This window comes from Hyperoodon ampullatus, assembly GCF_949752795.1.
Source record: "Hyperoodon ampullatus genome assembly, chromosome: 1".
Taxonomy (NCBI): Eukaryota; Metazoa; Chordata; class Mammalia; order Artiodactyla; family Ziphiidae; genus Hyperoodon; species Hyperoodon ampullatus.
Window position 1 is genome coordinate 52,207,893 of NC_136914.1, and position 17,365 is coordinate 52,225,257.

Consider the following 17,365-nt stretch of genomic DNA (forward strand, 5'->3'; position numbering starts at 1 on the left):
AGCTCCATTTATTGAGAGGGAAAGTGTCAAAAGACTTGTGGACACATTTTTTAAGCCACCACAATATCCAGCACCATTTGTTGAAAAAACTATCCTTTCTCCATTAAATTGCCTTTTCATCTATGTCAAAAATTAATTGTCCAAATTTAAGTGGGCTTATTTCTGGACTCTCATTCTCTTCCTTAGGTTAGATAACTTTATAGAAAAATATACATTAATCAAACTTTTATTTAGATTATTTTAAGTTTGAATGATTGGAGATCAGAAGCTCTGTTTTACTCGTATGTAATGACAGAGCGTTCTTTTCCAGGAGCACAGGTGTCTGGCCTCAGAGCCCTGCCTTAAGTCTTTGCCAGTGATATTAGGTGACCCCAGGGAGCCATGTGGGCTGGCGATATAAGAAGGAAATGTGTAGCTAGGACAGGGGATATGGACAAGCTGTGCTCTGTCATCATGGCCTTTCTTTTCCTCTCTGAAAGACTGGAACCCCAGGTTCGGAGCCCCAGAGCATGGCAGCTAAGCCATCTGGGGTTGAAAGCTTAAACATCTGGCCACATATAAGGGCCAATATAGGGATTGATGCTCAATTTTTAATACTGTTTTAAAAACAAAGACTAAGGGGAAAAAAAGAGAACCCAGCTAACCAAATCCTTCATCCTAGCGGGTTTAGTATCAAACAAAAGCTGTTTCTAAAAGTTTAGTTTAAAACACTAATGGGGGCTTTCCTGGTGGCGCAGTGGTTGCGAGTCCGCCTGCCAATGCAGGGGACACGCGTTCGTGCCCCGGTCCGGGAAGATCCCACATGCCATGGAGCCATGGCCACTGAGCCTGTGTGTCCGGAGCCTGTGCTCTGCAACGGGAGAGGCCACAACAGTGAGAGGCCCGCGTACCGAAAAAAAAAAAACCCACTAATGAACTGCACATGTTTCTCCTTTTGTGTAATTGATATAATCCTATAAAAGCTACATGAAAGTCAGTAAAAACTATTTTTTTAAAAAAGAGTACTTTGCTAATGAACTAAAAATCAAATAAAAAACAGAATATGTTTGCAAAGTTTCTTATAAAAAGGATTAATATTCCTGTTGCATAGATTATTTAGGAAAAGAAGGTATGTATAGCAATAAAAAAAAGAGGACCTGACATGAACATGAAACACACAGTGGGCAAAATACAAGTGACCAATAAACTCAGGAAAATTAAACTTTACTATTTATCAAATAAATAACAATTAAAACAACAATCTTTTGCCCATTTGGTTAACAAAGAGGAAAATGATATAATATGCAGTGCTGAATGGGGGCATTGTCATATACTTTCATTATGAAAGTAATAATTGTTCTAACTATTCTGAAGAGCCATTCACTAGTCTATTATGAGAGCTATAAAAAAGTGTTTGTACCCTTTAGCACACTAAAGAGAATCAGAAATCATCACAAAACTGGGGATAAAATATAAATATTCATTTATATGATTAAATAACGCACACTAGGATTAAACACTGTGCTGACATTTAAAAGTATGTCTTCAAAGAATATTTACTGTCTTGGGAAATGTGTGTGACACATTAAGTGAAATAAGCAAGACCAGAAAAGTATGTATGTGTACACACACACACACACACACACACACAGAGATAATATGCAAATATCTTGAGGCTATATCCCAAAATAATAAAAGTGACTTTAGTTTTCTCTGGTTTACTGGAATTATGGATGATTTTTATTTTCTTTATATTTTTCCATGATGTCTATATTTTCTGGATGGAACATTATTATCTTTATTATCATAACAAAACAGTCTTTCAAACAATAATTTTTAAGTACACTCAGGAGATATATAACTTGAGGAAATTTGTGGTGAATTTTATTGTAAGGTTATTATTTTTATAATACAAATTTTTTTCTTACCCTTCAGTGGATTTTTTTTTACTTTTTAATGTCAAGATATTTTATATATTTGCTTTTTTTTTTTTCTTAAACAGGGCATACCTGTACTTTAGTGATAGAAAAACATTCTATTTTTAGAAACTACTTGAAAGTCTTCCCATTTTAATAAGATACACATTCTGAACTATTTGTAATTTTTTCATTCAAATTTAAAACTCTCTCAGGTGATTTACATATCTATTTCATGTGTATGTTAGATTATACCTCAAGAGAATGATACGCGCTCTAGCCTGACATATAAGTACATCATCCATGAGGACTCTGCACCTACAATCAACAACAACAATGTCATCCAGGAAGAATTAGATACTTTTGAGTGGGCATTGAAGAGCTGGTCTCAGTGTTCCAAACCCTGTGGTGGAGGTAACAATTGAACACATTTATTATATTAAAATGTAATTCATATAAAAGCCAATCTTCTTCCTTCTGCCTTAAGGATTGTCTCTAATTGAGGCCACAATCTGAGAAACACCAACTATAACCAAAACTGAATAATACAAAGCATTTTGACTGAAATCTCAGGACCTACAAAGGATAGGAATCCATTCATAACAGTGGTAGACCTTCTACCAAGGGAATTTTACCCTTGCCTTTCCTCCTTGTCTCATATCCATGTAGTGTTACCCTTAGTCACTTTACTCTTTCCAGACTCTCCCAAATTCAGTGTCCTCTGGTTCTTGCCTTTCTTCTTTTCCACTTTTACTTTCCATACCTATGCATTTCTTTTCAGTGTTAATAATGGAAGAGCTCTTAGTTGCACTATGTACCAGATACCATTTTACATATTAATGATGAATGCTCACAATGGCTCTATGCGGTCAGTACTATTATTACCTCTATCGTACTGATAGGGAAACTGAAGCACAGGGAAGATCAGTAATTTGCCTGGGGCCTTGAGATACAAACCCAGGGAGGTAGTCTGGCTTCATACATGTTTGTACTGCATTCTGCTGCCTCTCTGCTCTCTCTAGAGTAGATCCATTAAGCTGTTCTCAGAGTTTCTCAATCTCTGCCATCATCCATTCCTCTAGTTCAGAACAACAAATGCTCCAGAATAGAACTGGCCTAGACAGAATTCTCTCACAAGGATACTGACTAATTGAGCACAAGAAATTATTTTGTTGTTTGTATAGGGAATGCCTGGGTAAATATTTCATAATTTTAAATTCAAAGATGTTTTTTTTTCTCCAGAGGGGGCATAAAATGTTTTTAGATAATTATTTTAAATGACACTTTATTCATCACAAGATGCTTATTTAATTTGGATCCTCCCTTCTATTGTATTGTCAACATCTACTTGGTCACAAGACTTATCAGATACACTTTTTTGATATCTACCAGATCTATTCCTCCCTCACCAGGTTTCCTTCACAACTTTGGAAGGGAAGGTTATTGCAAAGGTCTCTTAACTAGCCAACTAAATTTGATTTTCTTCTCTTCGTTTATTTCCAGGGTAATCTTTCTTGAATGGATGAATGAATGAATGAATGAATGAATTTGAATAGAATTATATTATTTCCCTGATTCAGATCCTTCAGTCTCCTAATGTGTTACCCTAAAGACACAACATAATTCTTTTTTTTACGGGGGTATAGTTGTTTTACACTGTTGTGTTAGTTTCTACTGTACAGCGAAGTGAAGTAGAGTTCCCTGTGCTATACAGCAGGTTCTTCTTAGTTATCTGTTTTATACATGTTAGTGTATATCTGTCAATCCCAATCTCCCAGTTCATCCCACCCCTCCTTTCCCCCCTTGGTGTCCGTATGTTTGTTCTCTATGTTTGTGTCTCTCTTTCTGCCTTGCAAACCGGTTCATCTGTACCATTTTCTAGATTCCACATACATGCGTTAATATATGATATTTGACACAACATAATTTATGTAATATTCTTGCCCAAAATGAAAACCTGAATGAATCTAATCATTAGTTGACAAATAAACCCAAATTGTGGGACATTTTACAAAATAGCTGGCTTATACATTTCAAAAATATTAAAAGACAAAAAGAGGCTCAGAAATTATTCCTAACTAATTCTGTGAAAACTAAATGCAGTGCATAATCATTGATTGGAAAAACATTGCTATAAAGAACATTCTAGGGACAATTGATAAATTTTGAATATCGTCTTTATACTAGATAATAGTATTATATTTGTGTTAAATATTCTGATTTTAAGATTATATTGTGGTTATGTAAGAGAATGTGCTTGTTATGAGCTGAGGTATTTAGAAGTGAAGAATCAGGATGTCAGCAACTTACTCTCAAATGGTTCAGCAACATTTTATATATAAATGTATATATAGTATGTGTCTTATATATTATAATTAATATATATATAAATATATATCAAATATGGTGACACGGTAACACAAAGTTAATCTAGATGCAAGGCATGTAACATGTTCATTGTGCTTTCCTTACACCTTTTTTGTAGATTTGAAATTTTTCAAAATTAAAAAATATATACACATATATTTTTTTAAACGTCTAAGTCAGTGCTTGTGGAGACCTTCAGTAACTCCCTGGATAAAGTCCAAACATTTGTCTGGCATTCAAGGCTTTTAAGAACAGATCCTTTCCCATCTCCCACCCACTTCACATATGGTACTTCAGCCATTCAAAGAGACCTACAATTTTCTATGTCTTTTCTGTAGAAGCCTATGTTACTGGGTATTGTCGCCATAGTTTTCATATCTGACTCTCACAGGAGACTGTTTATCAGGGTCTAGTTTATTAACAAGCATGCAGTTGCTATTTAATACTTTGTAATATTTATTAAAGATAAAGGATTTTTGTTTATTTAATTTTTATTTAACGATTTAATTTGCTTCTGAAACTTCAGCACCTAGAACAGTGCCTGACTTATGAATAAATAAATATTTGATAAATGAATGAATGAGTGAATGATCCAATGTATGATGGAATGAATAAGTGATTAAATCCAAAGAAATCTCTTTCCCTTACCAGGTTTCCAGCACACTAAATATGGATGCCGTAGGAAAAGTGATAATAAAATGGTTCATCGTAGCTTCTGTGAGGCCAACAAAAAACCAAAACCTATTAGAAGAATGTGCAATATTCAAGAGTGTACACATCCACTGTAAGTGTTTATTTTAACTATCATATACTGAGGACAAAAAAAAAGGATTTAAATGTCTTTAGCTCTTTTTAGTTTTAACTTAACTTTTAGTCAAAGCTAATGCATATACCTGGTTACAATGATCAGATCATTTCACAGGAATTATATAAAGCTGTAGTCCTGTGGGTTTTTTTCCCCAGGTCTCTGCTTCTCAAAAATAACTGCTTTTATTTATTATTCTCTTTTTTTATTGAAATATAGTTGACTTACAATATTGTGTTAGTTTCAGGTGTACAGCAAAGTGATTCAGTTATGTATTTTTTCTTAGATTATCTTACGTTATAGATTATTACAAGATATTGAATATATCAATAGGTCCCTGTGCTATACAGTAAATCTTTGTTGCTTTTCTATTTTATGTATAGTAGTTTGTATCTGTTAACCCCATACTCTTAATTTATCCCTCCTCCCCTCCCTTTCCCCTTTGGTAACCATAAGTTTGAGTTTGTTTTCTATGTCTGTGAGTCTCTTTCTGTTTTATATATAGATTCATTTGTGTGTGTGTGTGTGCGTGTGTGTGTGTGTGTGTATCAATACTGATATTGATATTCAGAGTTCATATTATTCTAACAACATGTGTCTCTCTTGACAGTTGAGTCACTTAGCATGCTCTGCTTATGTTTCTTTTCTTACTAAACTTTGTTTCTCCTAGAGTTAGTGAATGTCTTGATTTTTATGTATCATTTTCTACTACTTTTCACTAATTCATCCCCAAACTCTTCTCTAAATGCTACGCACTCAAGTATCCTGTCCTTGTGTCTTCTTAGAGACATGTCCCAGAGAGTTCTCTGTGTTCTAGCTCCTGCCTGAGCTCGTACACAGCTTCCTTCCTGGGGCTTCTTTTTACCATCCTCCAAGGGATTCCTACTGCATGTCTCTTGTATTGGACCTCCTGTTTTCTGCATTCTTTTTATCCTTTAGAGTATTCATTCATTCTGGTAGGGCATATCTTTCAGTCATTTCATGAAAAAACTGTATACAAAGGAAAAATTTTATATAAGAATTAAGCTTCTATACACCTAAGAAAAGTATATAAGAGGTTAAAGTATAAGGGTATATAAGAAGTCTTTCTTCTACTCTTACTCTTGACCATTTGGACACACACGTATGTATACCATTCCAACCTATAATATATTTTTCTCAGAATTTATAAACTTGCTCCATTATTTTCTAGACTCCAGCTATGCTCTTGAAAAGTCATTTGCTATTCTAATTCTCAATTATTTCTATGTGACCTCTTTTTTTTTCTTTCTTTCAAAGTTTGTAGGATCATTTTGTTCCTAGTGTCTTGAAATTTCATAGTGATAAACTGTCTTCATGCTCATTTTTTCTCATCTCTTGTGCTGTATACTTGTAGACTTTTTAAAACACAAAACTAATATCTTTTACCTCTGGGAAATTTTCTTGTATTTTTTCTTTGAAAAGTTTCCCCTATGATTTTCAGTATTCTTTCTGGGAAATTTGTAGTTAGGGTTTCTAGACAGATCTAATTCTTTTCTTTTCTTTTCTCTCCTGGTATTTACTGTTCTTCCTGCTGAATTTTTCCATTTTTGCTATTATGTCATTAACATCCAAGAGAGTTTTAACATCCAAGCGCTGTTTCGTTTATCAAATGTTCTGTTTTCCAGACATTTGATTCTTATTTCAAAGATGTAATATATTCATTTATCTTTCTTAGGCTCTTAAAGATTATTTGCTTTTTTGTGCATTACTTCTTCTATTTCTTTTTTCCCTTCATTCAGCATTTGCGTTAGAGACTTTCTATGTCTGGTGAACATTGGCTGTTCACATGTGTATAGAATGCAGCATTAAACTGCTGTATGATACATAGAAATGTTATGGAGACAGTAGATCCTGAGAGTTCTCACCACAAGGAGAATTTTTTTTTTCTTTTCTTTCTTTGCATCTATATGAGATGATGGATTTAACTAAACCTGTTGTGGTAGTCATCTCACAATATATGTAAATCAAACCATCATGCTGAACACTTTATGAGTATATGCCATTTTATGTATTTTTTTATTGTCATTCTGGGAATTTCAGGAGGGAATAAAGGTAACAAAAAGTATCTATGACTATGAAGTATATACTTCTCATGTTAACACCTATCTTTAAATGAGAGTCACAGTGAAAGCCTTCAAAATTGAGTAATTTCTTAGTTGCCACAATTCATTCTACTGCCAGTTGAAAACCTATAGCAGTCTTAAACTCTGAATAGCAAAGACTGCCAAGGTTTTAACCTGTTTATATTTTGGTGCTCCATACATACAAAAAAGAAAACAAATTGCACAGGGAAAGTAACTTTGGAAAGGATAAATAGTATGCCTCCATTACATACTAACAGATTGATTACCTAGTTGGAATCAATGGTGACAACCCTTTGGGACATATGCAATGACGAACTGTCGGTAATATTGTATCCATAGCTAATTTGGAGAGGGCTGGGGCACTGACATTGAATTTGGACATAGAATTTGGGATATCTTTTTGAAAATAAATTCCTTGGAAATATTTCTATCAGGTACATTCATGGAAGCAGTTTCTGCTCAGGCCCAGATGCATACAACCTTTACCTTGTCATCAGGTCCAATAAGGGCCTATATGAAGAATTGAATTTTCCAAACATGATGGATATGTCAGGTAGCCTTCACAGCAACAACCATAGAGATGGAACTGTAATCTCATTTAGAATATTCAAACATGAGTAAACTCATGAGGTAATGAAAAAGCAGCAGCAACCAAATCACCTTGTCATAGCAGGCATCAGATGGAGCCTTTTTTTATTTCCTTTCAAATATTTAACACCGTGAGGCAATATGGCTGAGAGTTAGTTGGTTTTATTTATTTTAATGAGTTGGTTTTTATAATTTTATAATTATTTATTATAATGAGTTGGTTTCTATTTTATTTTATTTTTATTGAAGTATAGTTGATTTACAATGTTGTGTTAGTTTCAGGTAGACAGCAAAGTGATTCAGTTATACATACATACATATACATATATATATATATATATATATATATGTTCTTTTTCAGATTCTTTTCCCTTATAGGTTATTACAAAATATTGAGTAGAGTTCCCTGTGCTGTATAGTGGGGTTCTTGTTGATTATCTCTTTTATATATGGCAGTTTGTATCTGCTCATCCCAAACTCTTAATTTATCACTCCTCCACCCCCTTTCCCCTTTGGTAACCATAAGTTTGTTTTCTATGTGTGTGAATCTATTTCTGTTTTGTAAATAAGTTCATTTTTAGCATATTTTTAGATTCCACATGTAAGTGATATCATGAGACTTGTCTTTCTCTGACTTCCTTCACTTAGTATGATAATCTCTAGGTCCATTCGTGCTGCTGTAAATGGCATTATTTCATTTTTTATGGCTGAGTAATATCCCATTGGATATATGTGCCACATCTTCTTTATGAGTTGGTGCTATTTTGGGAAACTACCATCATGCCTGAACCTAAGGGGACAACTTTAAGATGAGTTTTAGAAACCCTCTGTGGATGATCCTTTTGAAAAAGAGAAGGTTGTTTCAGAGTCACTGGGAGACAGAATACTAGGGCATAACAAATAGATGTGCCCCACCTATGACTGTTAGAAAGTTTTAAGACTTTTTGTTTGATGCGCCCGTCTTTCTGAACCTGCCCCGCGGGGCGGGGGCGCGTCATTCAGAGGGCAGAAAGAGCTAGGCTTGCGGTGCAGGGAGGGGCACACCACGCAGCCCGGTCGCCAAGTTCAGTCTTAACCCCCATCCTCAGCTGGGCGGCAGAAGAGTGGGAGCACTGCACCAAAACCTGCGGCAGTTCCGGCTATCAGCTCCGTGCCGTGCGCTGCCTCCAGCCGTCCCACGATGGCACCAACCGCTCGGTGCACAGCAAGTACTGCGTGGGTGGCCGTCCAGAGAGCCGCCGGCCTTGTAACAGAGTGCCCTGCCCGGCCCAGTGGAAAACGGGGCCCTGGAATGAGGTGGGTGTGCGAATTCTGTGTGCGTTGGCGGGGGGCGCGGCGGGGGAGGGGTAGGCACGTGAAGTGTATTTTAATTTGGCTTCCGTGTCAGGTAGGCTTTGTGTGAATTGCGAAACTGTCACATATTTTGGAAGCATTATGCATCTGTAGGTATTAGGAAAAACTCACAGGTTAAAACAGTGTTTGCATGAAAGATTAGTTGATGGGGGCAAACCACGTTTGGATGTCTTGTGACACAGAGGCCTCTGAAAAGTGACTGATCTTCTGTCCGGTATTTTTTCTGGACTGCACCTTTCCTCCTGGATACATTCCAAACCCCTGACCTTGAATGCACGGCCCTGCCCCATTTGACACCACACGAACGCTTTTTTTTTTTCTTTTTGTTGAAGTATAGTTGATGTAACGTTCCCTTAGAGTCAGGTGTACAACTTAATGACTGGATATCTGTATACATTGCAAAATGATAACCACAATAAATCCCATGATAACTCTTCTTTGTTCATCTTCCTTTATTCTAACTCTCTGTCCCAGTCTGAGTAAACTGTTTACTGTTTCAAAGACCATGCTGGTCTGAGCCTCCTCCCTTTTGGCTGGCTTGCCCTTCCCCCTCCTCCTATGTGACCATCTGCCCCTCATCCACCAAGGCTCAGCTCCATGGTCCAAGATACCGCCTTCCAGGGCCGCCCTTCCCGGCAGTCCTTCCTCTGCATTCCAAAGGCAAAGAGGCCTTCCAGTGGCTTGCTGGTCACAGCAGTGTATTGTAACTCCTGTCTTTGAGCCTGTGCTTGCCACTAGTCCATGCATTTCTCAAAAAACCAGGTGCTTTGCTTCCCCAGCGCCCAGTCGGTGCCTGTCCAAATGACGTCTGCTTGGTGACTGGCTGAATCAGTGTCTCATTGCCCGTATTTACCACAGTTCTTTGATATATCTAAAAACTCCAAATGAAGAATCAGGGGGTGATAGTAGAGTGGATCGGAGGAAAGGGCAGCAAAAAGTAGGCAGAGGACAAAGGAGGAAGTGGAGAGCAGGCCCAGGAGGGAAGGAACAGGCACATGAAAGTGACCTGCACAGGACCTTAAGGATAACTCATGTCTCGTTCCCCTCAGAGTCCTGGAACAAGCATCCCTCCTCTACAGCTCCTACCTAGATCAATAGCACGGCTGCTTCTGGGCTTAGTTTTAGAGCAGTTAGCCCATTCCTTAAAGAAATGAAGTTGTGGGAATAGAGTAATAGTAGTTCCAAAGAGGTTTAATTAACCAACATAGCATGTCAGTAAATTCACCATTTGTAAGGAAGGTGAGAGAATGGGAAGCTCAGTCCGTGAGGGCTCTCTGAAAACGGGCTCCACTACTGCTTTTAGGAACTACAGAAGGTGTTACATTATAACAATGATTTGTTTGGCATCAAATACTTTCTACATGCCAGGCATAACTGTTTTATACACATTGTCTCCTTTGCCTTCATTTAGTCGTACAGCAATTCTGTGAAGCTTTCAGAGAAAGAACAATGCTCCCAGGGTATAAAGCTAGGATTCTCTGTCTCCCAAGTCACTGTAACACTGGGCCGTAGAGAAAGAACTCCAGAGCTGTGTATGCGTGTGTGCTCGTGTGTGCATGTGTGTGTCTAAGTGTGCACATGGCGAAAGGAAGAAAGACAGTCCTGGTGGAATAAACGTCTGTAATCACAGCCTTTGTTTCTGTAGTGTTCGGTAACCTGCGGCGAAGGGACAGAGGTGAGGCAGGTCCTCTGCAGGGCGGGTGACCACTGCGATGGTGAAAAGCCTGAGTCTGTCCGAGCCTGTCAGCTGCCTCCCTGTAATGGTAGGTGTGACACTGATTGATTTCACTGTTCTGATCATGGTTTTTGAGCCTCAAAAAGCAGAACTTCCTTTCTGGGCAAGCTCTGGAATTTCCATTTGCTTACTGAAAAATGACTAAAGGAAAACACCCTTGAAATATTAGCTTAATAGAGTTCTTTAAGATGGGTGTCTGCAGCAATGTCCCCTCCATTTAGTTATCATAACCGCTGCGGCCTCTGTGGTTCCCAGTAGGCAGTAATGCTGGGGTGAGGGCCGTGTCATGTATATGTAGCTTCTGTCAATTTGTGTTTCTAGAAGGAGCTACTTGTTTTCTCTCTTTGATTTTCTTTATGACTTCACATCATTGTCAAAGGCATAATAATGAAGAAGGTTTGGCATTACTTTACTAAAATCATTCAATTTAGGCATGTGGATGATAAATGTCGTTCACAAAGCCACTTCCAATACCTGCCTATCCATTTCCATAGGCTTGAACATTTCCATACCTTGTGCATATACTAAAATTTGCCTAACTTACTCTTGCCATATTGCAAAAGCAGAGTCTCTTTTCTTTAATGTACAGATCTTCTTCAATTTACAATGGAGTTACATCCTGATAAACTCATCCTAAGTTGAAAATACTGTCAGTCGAAAATGCATTTAAAACACCTGACCTACTGAACACCATAGCCTAGTGTTAAATGTGCTCCAAACACTTACGTTTGCCTACAGTTGGGCAAAATCTTCTAACACAAGACCTATTTGATAATAAAGTGTTGAATACTTCATATAATTTATTGAATACTATACTGAAGGTAAAAAGCAGAATGGTTGTCTGGGTACAGAATGGTTATAAGTGTGTCAGTCGTTCACCCTCGTGGTCGCCTGGCTGACTGGGAGCTGCAGCTGCTGCCCTGCCCAGCATCACAAAAGAGTATCATTCTATGTATCCCTAGCTCAGAAAAGATCCAAATTCAAAGTACTACTGAATGCATATGGCTTTCACACCATCATAAAGTCCAAAAATCATAAGTAGAACCGTCATAAGTCAGGGGACATCTGTATAATTTCAATTTGCTATTGTAAAACAAATAGCATATATTGGATGGTTTCAGTTTCTATCACTGTCGCCTTCTTCCTCCTTTTCTGTCTCTCTCTGCATCTGTCTGTGTCCTTAGTGTCTCTCTTTTTTTTTTTTTTTTTTTTTTTTTGCGGTACGCGGGCCTCTCACTGTTGTGGCCTCTCCCGTTGCGGAGCACAGGCTCCAGACGCGCAGACTCAGCGGCCATGGCTCACGGGCCCAGCCGCTCCGCGGCATGTGGGATCTTCCCGGACCGGGGCACAAACCCATGTCCCCCACATCGGCAGGCGGACTCCCAACCACTGCGCCACCAGGGAAGCTCTGTGTCTCATTTTGTATCTCCATTTTTCTCTCCTCTCCTTTCCTCTGTGGGTTTCTCTCTCAGTCTCTGACTTGCTGTCACTTGCTGTCTGTATGTTGCTCACTTTCTGTGTATATCACTCGTGCTTTTCTCTCTCTCCCCCTCCTGGTCTCCCTACCTCTACCTCTTTTCTCTCTTTCTCCTGCTCTCTCCACACCTCTTCCTGACTCTCTCCTTTTTCTCTATTTCCCTCTTTTTCTCTCTAACACTCCTCCTTCTCCCCTTTCTGGCACATGTGTCTGTCAGTGTCTCTCTTTCTCCTCCACTTTTCTCTGTCCTTCCTCACCCTCCCTGCCCACCTCCCTGTCTCTACCACTCTGCATCTGTCTCTCCATCTCCCTGTGTCTCTTGCCTTCCCTGCCTTCTCTCTTTCCCAGCCCCTGTGTCCCTTCCCCTCTGATTCTCTGTGCCTGTCTCTCTCTCCCTCTCTCTCTTCCTATCCTCCCACTGCCTGTCTACTCTTCCAAAGAAACCTTATAAAATATTTCTTTGTACATTTTCCTTTGAAATGTGGGGTGGCATGAACAAGTATGACCATGAGGGGGTGACAAAGGACTTACATATTTAATCATTTTTCTCTGGAAAGTATATTTGAAACTTCAAATCACAAGTAAAAGCCAAAAGAACAAATTTACCTAGTTAGAAGCAATAACGTTTCCTGTCACCATAGTATTTTACTCTTACATAGGCATTACTGTCAGGAGGTTAAACACTTTTCGAGTAAGCTTTATTGATCTTAACATGGTAGAGGTATATATTTCTGCAAATATGCCCAACTGTCAGCAAGAATTTGCTTGATACTTTTCCTTAAGCCAAAAGAAAATGTTATAGGCATAGAAAGCTATAGACATAGAAAAAATAATTCAGATAGGAAAAGGGATTGATACTTGAGGTGAAAACCATTAATGTGATTCTCAGGCATTTACAACCTAATTAGATTATTATCTTAGCTAATATGAAATATTCAAACACATCATACTGTATCATAGTTGTGTAAATGTGAGGGAAATACAAGTCATTCCACAACTTGGGAAGTGGGCATGGCATTATAACGCTAACAAAGGTGGTAAGTTTAGCCTGTTTTGGCCCTGACAACTGACGCTCTTTTTTTCTCCTCAAACTTTAGAAAAGGGATTTAATTTTTTTGGCAAGTTATATAGCAGGTTCCTTACCTAGCAATGTAGAATCACCCAATATTACATTGTAATTTTAAGTGATTATATTACATAAATGCCACAATTTACAATTCTTTGCATTTATTAATTGGATATGGGATCAGTATTCTGTGTTGGACTGTGTGCATGGGCTCTCTGCATAGGATATGCTCTGGAATGGCTGAAAAGAAATACGAGCTAACATTTTCATGAGCTCAATGTTTGGATTTTTTGAAATCTAATTCTTATAACCTATGATTAATAAAATTAAAAAATAATAGAAATGGTCTGTACACACATACCTACCAAGTGTTTTGTGAGTGTTACTTTAGTACTCTTTAAAGTACTATCAATTCAATGAAATTAAAGAACCATGAATTATTCATAAGAAAGTTGGCACCCTTTACCCAGATTTGTGCTTTCAAATAACAAATAACCTGAGAACATTCAATGGTAAACATGAAACTGTTGCCTTCACTCTGGAGAATGGTCTCCAAATCAAAATAGTATCTTGATTTTTCTTTTGGTAATATAGTTTTAGGATTTAATATGTTCCAACAGGTCTTTAGTATTTATTTTGATTTTAAATTTAAATTTAATATAGAGGCTACTCTATTATAAAGAAAGAACTATCATAAAATTAAAAAAACCAGTGCCCTCTATATCTTAAAAATTTGGTAAAACTAATTCTATTTTCTCATTCTAAAATCAGATATGTATTTCTACTAGGAAGAAAAAATTACCCTTGATCTGAAGACTCTTGATGGAGATGTGAAAGTGCTGGTCAATTCAAGTGCTTTGCACATAAAGAATACTTATTTTAGTAAATTCATCATAATATTCATATTTTTAACGTGAAGTCTAATGTGGACAACTCCCATAAATGTTAGATTTTACTTAAAATTTTTTATAGTCACATATGATTTAAATTTCTTCCCTCCTTTTATTCATTTTTAGTTATATTTATTTTTATATTTAAAATGAAATATAGCTGAAATACAGTATTATGTTAGTTTCAGATGTACTACCTAGTGATTTTGCATACACTATGCATAATGTATTTGCATACATTATGAAATGATCACCACAGTAATTCTGTCCCCATAGAAAGTTATTAACATGTGACTGGCCATATTCCTTATGCTGTATGTCACATCCCTATGGCTTATTTATTTTATAACTGGAGGTTTGTACCTCTTAATCCCCTTCACCTGTTTTGCCCCTCCCTCAGCAATCACCCATTTGTTCTCTGTATCTGTGATTCTGTTTTTTGTTTTGTTTGTTCTGTTTTTTAGATTCCACATATAAGTGAAATCATACAATATTTATCTTTCTCTGTCTGATTTATTTCACTTAGCTTAATGCCCTCTAGCTCCATCCATGTTGTCCTCCTTTTATGTTTGGATGTATGTCTCATTTTGTTGTCTTTTAATCTTTGCAGATGAGCCATGTTTGGGAGATAAATCCATATTCTGTCAAATGGAGGTGCTGGCACGATACTGCTCCATACCAGGTTATAACAAGTTATGTTGTGAGTCATGTAGCAAGCGCAGCAGCACCCTGCCACCACCATACCTTCCAGAAGCTGCTGAAACTCATGATGATGCTATCTTTAACTCCAGTGACCTCCCCGAACCTCTAATGATGCCTACATCTTTAGTTCCTTACTATTCAGAGACTCCTGCTGAGAAGAAGAAATCTTTGAGCAGGATCTCTTCTGTAGGAGGTCCAAATGCACATGCTGCTTTCAGGCCAAACAGTAAATCCAGTGGTGCTAACCTACCCCAGAGGAGAGCTCAGCCAGCAGAAAATAAGACTCTGAGACTGGCCTCCCCACCCACCAAGAGTGGCCACCTCAGTTCATCTCCACAAATGGCTGCTGCCCCCTTCCTTGCAGCCAGTGATTCCATAGGTGCTTCTTCTCAGGCAAGAACCTCAAAGAAAGATGAAAAGATTATTGACAAGAGACGTCCGCTAAGATCATCCATGTTGGAAAGATAAGAAAGTGAAGCCAAAAGGCTAGACATCAATGGAAAATCTGGACAAGCTCGCTCTCCCCGTGGTGCATACAGCTTGTTTAAAGTGGAAATCTCCATAAATCATCAACTCATTTTATCTGTACATGGAAGAACAAAAAGTGCTGGTTCACTTTCTAGTTGCTTTCATCCTCCTTTTGTTCTGCATTGACTCATTTACCAGAATTCATTGGAAGAAAGCACCAAAGATTATTAACCGAAGGAAAGTAAGTTGCTAAGCGTGTTGGTCATTTTCTAAAGCAGAAAAGGGACTGGAATCAATTGTGCATATCAGCTGATTTTTTTGTTGTTTTAAAAAAGTTACAGTAAAAATAAAAAAGAGGTGCCAATGGTTTACATTTTAACAAAAGGTTTCGAAAATGGAGCAAAGAATTCTTAGACTTGTATTCCTATTTATCTATATTAGAAATATTGTATGAGCAAATTTGCAGCTGTTGTGTAAATACTGTATATTGCAGAAATCAGTATTATTTTAAGAGATGTGTTCTCAAATGATTGTTTACTATATTACATTTCTGGATATTCTAGGTGCCTGTTATTGAGTATTGCCTTATTTGACGTTCTATGAGTTGATTTTCAAAGCAGAATATTACAAAGAAGTTAGAAACACCACTACTGACAATACAAAGGGTTTTGTTGTGTGGTTTTGTTTGATCAACAATGTGACACCTAAATTACAGAAAAAGGAAAAAAACAGATAAGCTACAGATATAGAGATTTCAACTTACCTATTACCTTCCATACTTTAAATAAAAAAGAATAAGTTTGGTGTCTTAGTATACTCGTAGTCACAGGGAACAGAGACCAGTAAATGAGCCTGTGCAGGACAAAATGGAAACACTTTTACCAGGGCCTCAATAGACACCATTGAATTGTCCTGCTTTCCTGTGTTGTTTTTAATTGTCCCATTGTTGACATATACAAACAGGTATACTCAATGTACTGTAATTATTAACAAAGGAAAAATGTACTGAGATCATTTGTTTGTATGTCAGTAGCTGAGAAAAGCATCGTTGAACTAGAAATAACAATCAAGTATAGCAGGGCTTTAGGGCTCTGGAAGCAGCTTCAAGAAAGCATTTGTCAATGGTTGCAATATTTATTTTCCTCATGGTTCATATCCACATGTTCACAACCACCATGCATCTGACTGCAATAATGTGCTAGTAATTTATGTCAGTGATCACCTTACTCACAGTGAAGCCAGAAATGCTCTCTCCAGGGAGTAGATGTAAAGTACTTGTATATAGAATTCAAAACTGAAGATATTTATTAAAAGTTGATTTTTTTTCTTGATAGTATTTTTATGTACTAAATATTTACGCTAATATCAATGACATATTTTGGTAAACTAGAGAGACATAATTAGAGATGCATGCTTTGTTCTGTACATAGAGGAGAAATTTAAGCAAACTACAGGAGTCAAATCAAAGAGCTAAAATTGAACAAAATTGATGTTATGCAAATTTTGCATTTTTAGAGTAGTTGATGCAAAGTTGGTAACTTTTTCCCCTTCGATGAAACATAAAATAGTATGGGCTCAGATAGCTAGCTGTTTAATGAAATAGGGAATTAGAAACACCAAAAAAGAAGTATGTGAAGGAGATAAATACTTCATGAATTACACTTAAAAGAAAAAAGAAAGATAAGTGTTGACAGCATAATGATTTGGAGGTCAGTTCCTGAACTGTCTAAAAATACATTATGCAAACTAAAATATAGATATGTTAACTTCTCAAGGCACAGAATGTGCAAGAATGTTAGCATTTTAACCATGGTAAAAATAACAGCTTCACCTATTGACTCTATACCTCTAAAGAATCGCTGCTACTTGGTGCAAGACGTTTGAAAGTCCAATGAATTAGGTGAATTCCAGATT

General features: G+C 37.2%; 1 protein-coding gene across 1 annotated transcript in view; it reads left to right on the top strand.

Moving 5' to 3' along the window:
- The window catches only part of ADAMTS3 (ADAM metallopeptidase with thrombospondin type 1 motif 3), a gene marked incomplete at both ends in the record, with an annotated part of 291,356 nt that extends 275,905 nt beyond the window's left edge, over positions 1 to 15,451 (top strand). Inside the window, 5 exons of the mRNA XM_079705334.1 lie at positions 2,144 to 2,309; positions 4,914 to 5,046; positions 8,849 to 9,056; positions 10,759 to 10,876; positions 14,892 to 15,451. Of these exons, the coding sequence (XP_079561460.1) occupies positions 2,144 to 2,309; positions 4,914 to 5,046; positions 8,849 to 9,056; positions 10,759 to 10,876; positions 14,892 to 15,451 (1,185 nt within the window). The remainder of the gene's footprint in view (positions 1 to 2,143; positions 2,310 to 4,913; positions 5,047 to 8,848; positions 9,057 to 10,758; positions 10,877 to 14,891) is intronic.
- Between the last annotated feature and the right edge of the window lie 1,914 nt (positions 15,452 to 17,365).